This window comes from Mytilus edulis, chromosome 11, assembly GCF_963676685.1.
Source record: "Mytilus edulis chromosome 11, xbMytEdul2.2, whole genome shotgun sequence".
NCBI lineage: Eukaryota > Metazoa > Mollusca > Bivalvia > Mytilida > Mytilidae > Mytilus > Mytilus edulis.
Window position 1 is genome coordinate 63597312 of NC_092354.1, and position 5966 is coordinate 63603277.

The 5966-nt window shown below is 32.2% G+C and overlaps 1 protein-coding gene across 1 annotated transcript; it reads right to left on the bottom strand.

Moving 5' to 3' along the window:
* Positions 1 to 4077: 4077 nt before the first annotated feature.
* On the bottom strand, positions 4078 to 4590 carry LOC139494474 (uncharacterized). Its single transcript, XM_071282633.1, has one exon. The coding sequence runs from the start codon at positions 4588 to 4590 to the stop codon at positions 4078 to 4080; it is 513 nt and encodes a 170-aa protein (XP_071138734.1).
* Positions 4591 to 5966: the final 1376 nt, after the last annotated feature.

Here is a 5966-nt window from a genome sequence, read left to right on the forward strand (position 1 = left end):
TTTTATTTTCTTTCAGTGTATGTCTAATTTTATTTTAAAAAAATCAAAAATTAAGTAAAAATAAATGTGTGTCCTACTACGTTTTGCACCGGTCCCAACCCCCTAATAAATATTGACCGGTCCCCAAGATAAGATGAGATATATATGATAAATTAATATGCTAGAGTAAACTGAGTATATGACATTGGTGCGGTCGTACTACTATTTATATTCATGCTGCATGCTTTGATTTATATGTTATTGCACATGTTTTAAGATTCGAGAACATGATAATCAGAACTTTTTGGATGATGTCCAAATATATAAAAATCAGCTTAGTTGATTACAATTTTGTATTTAATCTATAGCAAAGTAACTGCAATTCTTCCAGGCCAATAAAACGAAACACAAAAAACAAAGTCACTAAAGGGAGAACATGATGTATGAATTACTGATTTGTAATTTGCTTTCAACTAACCTTAATCAGTACTCTTATTTCGACGCTTTTGGACTACCGCGTTTTGCCTTAAGTCGTACCGATCTTTTAATGTCACAGGACCCAATTTCAACTGATTTTTACCATTTGTCTGTATGTTGTGCAATATAACCACTGTCCGGCATGTTAAGCGACCACAAACATGTATAATCCCGCCACATTATGTATATATGTGCCTTTCCCAACGGTCAGGAGCCTGGAGTATGTACAGTGGTTGTCATTGCCAGCCGGTTCGTGTCTTTCTTAAATGTGTTTTGTAATTTGTTTTGTTATAGATAAAGTCAGTTTTCTCGTTTGAGTTGTTTTACATTTTTCGGGACGGTCTTTTATATCCATCTTGACACATGTTTTCGTTGTTCAGTGAATACCGTACAGTGGCCTAGCTATTATTGCTACTATTTCTTTGTAACGATTGTGGATAGCTGTCTCATTGAAAATCATACCACATCTTTATAATTGTTTGCACCTGTCCTAAGTCAGGAATCTGATGTTCAATGGTTGTCTTTTATTGTTGTGGTCCATACGTGTTTATCGTTTCTCGTTTTTTTTTAATACAAATAAACCGTTGGTTTTCCCGTTTGAATAGTTTTACATTAGTATATTTGGGGGGCCTTTATAGCTTGATTTTCGTTGTGAGCCAATGCTCCGTGTTGAAGAGCGAACCTTGACCTAAAATGGTTTACTTTATCAAGTGTTACTTGGATGAAGTTGACACTCATACCAGATCTTCCTATATCTATCATAAACAAATATAGTTGAGGTAGGACAAAAAAAAAAAAAAAATAAGTGTTTATAATATAAAAATAAATAAAATAAAGTGGACATAATTAAAAAAACATAACAATGCAGTTAACATTTAGCAGAAGAAAAATGAAAAGCAGTATAAAATCAAAGCATGAAAGTATACCTACATGTATACAGCATCATTCAAACATCAAGCATGTTAAAATCAGACCTAGTTATACTATCTCCCTCTTAAATTGTGTAGAGATTTAATCACTTCAGAAAGCTGTTACACATGTTACAGTAGCGGCGTCATTTTTGAAAATTTTCATTTTACTGTGAGGAGCGTCAATTTGATTTTTTTCCTATTTAATTTAAAAATTTTGTAAAATTTAAAGCAGAAAGTAGAAACTGTTGTTTACAAAAATGAATTGAATTTTCCCCAGGAATAAATAAACATGTACAGTACTAACTTCTACGTCACTGGCTTAGCGTTGTTTTCTTGTCAATCATTTCATATTTTATATAGCATATGCATGCCATCCGCAAACATATGCGTTGTCTTTCCCTTACCCAGACTATCAAACGATCGTGCTCGAAGTTGAGGTTGATACTGCTCTATTTGAAATTGTTGTAGTGTTATACAATTCCGAAATAATTTTATTAATTAAGGAATGTATCTCTTTCGTGCATATTAATTAAGGAATGTATCTCTTTCGTGCATACTATAGCTTACAATCCTTATTCGGGATTGACGTTTAGTTTTTTTTCTGTTTTATTTGTTTTATCAGCTAAACAACATTTGTAATAAGTTTGAAATTTCTAATATTTTTACCCACGAGCATCACTGAAGAGATATTAATTTTCGCAATGACCATCTGGTGTAATACAATTGGTATGCTGTTAATGCTGATATACATGAGGTAAATATATATATCAAGTTATATACACATACATACAGGAGCAATTTAAAAAATAATCTTAGAATTCCATTTGCTATCTAGTGTCATAGCTATTTTTCTTGTGATACGCAAAGAAAGAATTTTATCACCGTAAAAAAAACCAAGGGCTCGAGATCTTTCCTGCACTATTTTCAAATTTTGATGAAATTATTCACTGTATAAAAATGCCATGACAAACGTAAAAATAAAAATTATTCAGTAGTATACACTAATCATGTAGAGCAATTGATTAACTGGGTCTATAAGATACCAAACGTGTAATATATTTAGTTGCTGTGATGCTTTCTTTCAGTCTGAGATCGTACTATGCAAATCAAAAACTCAGCAGATAGTCGATGTAATTTTTTGAGGATTAAAAAGCAGTACCACACCCAGGATATGAATTTTGAATACATATACCCAGGATATGAATTTTGAATACATATAAACTAGTTGGTCTTGACTCCAATGGCTTTTTGTATTTTACCATAATCAAACATCTTAAATGTTCTTGATTTGCTTCCATTTTATTAATATTAAACCACTCTAAAAGAGTATTCGAAATAAAATTATATAAAAATTTGAAAGCATACTAAAAGATGAGCTATGTATATGGTTTCCTGTCAATAATTAAAGAATAAAAACATGATTTTATATCATACAAGTGCGCTTTTATGGTATACATTTTAGTTCTGATTTTTTCCAACCCTTTAAAAAAATGAAGTCTAAGTCGACAACAGTAAACCAGGTTTATACTATGCTTTTTGTAGGAATGCTACTGTTGCATATTGATCTTCTACCACCTGCTGTAGAGAAACAGGAGGAGAAAACATAGATATAAGAAGATGTACGGTCTTAAACACGGAGCCTAGGGTTCGGCGTCATTAGAACATTAAAATTATTTTTGTAATCAAGAAAAATGAAACAAATTATTGTAATTTGTGTTTGTTGTGTTATATTCACATAAAAATATGAATTACAGCGCTGAAACCTATTAAAAATATAGCACTGGAGATGGAAAACTAGCAATTAAGATTTGGACTCAGCGCTGTAGATATAAGTCCAACGCTGTAGATATAAATTACACGTGGCTGATTTCCATAATATTCTTTATGATAAATCCACTGAAAAAACACGGTCAAACAGTATGCTAACTGTTCCACCCTGTGCATACGTACAAAAATAAGTTCCGCTTTCTAACTTTAAAACCAATTGGAGTATGGTAATAAAATTTGATATTATAGTTCTTACCGAACTTAAACATAATGGTATGAAAAACCAAGACATACTGGTATAAATAGCCGCCCATTAAAAGCATAAAAATTACTGGTTCGATTTCAAATGAAATTCCAAGTGGCAGTGATTACAAATAATTGTAAGCATGGTGTTGTCTGTTTGTGTATCTCCTCACCTTGAAGCTTGTATTTTCTCTCTCCTTTGAATGATCTTGATACGGGAAGGTTCGTATGTCATGTTACATATATAATTTTCTGTATACCGATGCATTCAAAATAAGCCGATTAGTTCTAATTTACATATCAGCACTCAATAATTTTGTGTTTATCATTTAATAGTAAATAAGATACAGAAATTATTGCCATTATTTAAACTCATTTTCAATTAATTTAGCCATGCTGTTTCTATAAATGACGATTAACTCTTAACATGACACGTGGAAAGGAAACTATAGCAGATACTGTTTGCACAAATATAAGATACAAGTGGTTCAATTTTTTATTGAAGGAGAAAAAAAAATGATAATGTATATTGAAAACAAAATTTAACCAATTCATGAAATATTTTCTCAATACTGAGAAAACATTTGAACGTTAATAATTAGTTGTACAAATTATTCAATTTTGGAGTTATCAATTATACTCAAAGTAAATAATTAAATTAAATGATTCAAAAAAATATTTTAATGAATATTCATTTCAATTATTTTGAACAAACAACACATGTCATTGGATAGTTATTGTGGTAAGGCGGACAGTGTAGTGATCCACATTTAGCTAACACTTCGTAAAAATATTTGCCATCTCCAATCCCTGTGGATCCCCCAGTGACATATTCTGGTTTTATATCTATACAGGTATATGAGGTTGCAACGTTGTGAGAATAATGACTCGATGACAGATATCCATTGTACTCCATGTTCCATCCTATATAGCACCTGCTTTTCCCGGGTATCATTATAACACTCGAGGCCTGTTTCACTCTACATACAGCACATGGTATGTCCTGATTCATACTATTTGAAGCAAAGAAGTTAGTAGCAAATTCTGCTCCGTACATACGCCCGTAGTCTCCACCGTTAGTTTTGTTAAAGTCAGGATCTAAAGGAAGGCAAACTGGTTCCGGAGGAGCCCCGGCATCACTATACCGTCCACCACCGGTATACCCTGATATACAAAAAAAAAAGTGGACAAAGGTTACCGGGTTAAATGTCATTTTATGGCTAAAAACAACGTAATTATCATAATGAATTTATCTTTAAATTATAGTATATATTACATGTTCTATTTTTGTTTTCATCCTATTAAGTTCAATCACAGATTAGTAAATTAATATTAATAGTCTAGAGCATACGATTGTTCTTACGGAGGCATTACATGGTAAAGAATAATTGCACAGTACATATAGCTCATATATATCATGTATATTGGAACATTACTAACAATATCGTACAATATATAAAAAAAAGATGTGGTATGATATCCAATGAGACAATTCTCCACAAGAGACCAAATGACACAGGAATTATTAACTATGGATCACAGCACGGCCTTTAGCAATAAGCAAAGCCCATACCCAATAAGTAGCTATAAAGGCCCCGATATGAAAATTGTAAAACAATTGAAACCAGAAAACTAACGGCCTAGGTTATGTACAAAAAATGAACGAAAAACAATATGTAACACATCGACAAACGACAACTGCCGAATTACAGAGTTCTGACTTGCATGGAAAAGGCACGTACATACATACTATGGCGGGGTTAATCATGTTAGCGGGATCTCAACCCTCCCCTTACCTGTGACAGTTGTGAAACATTACTTAATAAATTTGAAAACAATTACCAAATTTGTAGAATTTTCACAAAGTATTTAGTTTTTATGAAGCCAATAGCATGTATCAATCATTCGACTACAAATAATTTACATTTCGAGACAATATATGGATTTTCTCCATATAATGCAGCACTTTCAAGTGTATCAGTAAAATATTTAGTGCCGAAAAAACATTATGTTTTTTTTTATATTGATGCAAACGACTGGAAAATTCCACGTGCCTGTGTTCTATTTTGAAGTCATGAATATAGCCCTAAGGAAACGAGTTTTCAACATTAAAATAAGGCGAAATACGGTCAGTGTCTATAAAGCTGTCTTTGGCAAAACTTTAAGTATTTTTGGTACTCAATGCTCTTCAACTTTGTAGACGAAACGCGCGTTTGGCGCAAATATAAAATTTTAAGCCTGGTATCTATGATGTGTTTATTCACATATTGATATACGGTCAAGGTAGTGTTACTGTTCAAACAGCACAGTTGCAACATTAATAAACCGATAACCTTCTAACATGTCTATGTTTGTCACATATTTTTTGTAAAAAGATGCCACTGGAAATATCGTAAGTATTTTACGCAAGAGCTACTACAACGAATTAATTGCACTAGAGGCTCTTTTATGGGTTAGCATGGGTGTGGATTTATGACTAGTTTTCTTCCGCTCAGTACATATATAAATGCTAGGTGTATAATAATATATATATTAACTACCTGAATATACAAGCTCTGTATCGTTTTTGGTTGGACACTGTTTTCTTGA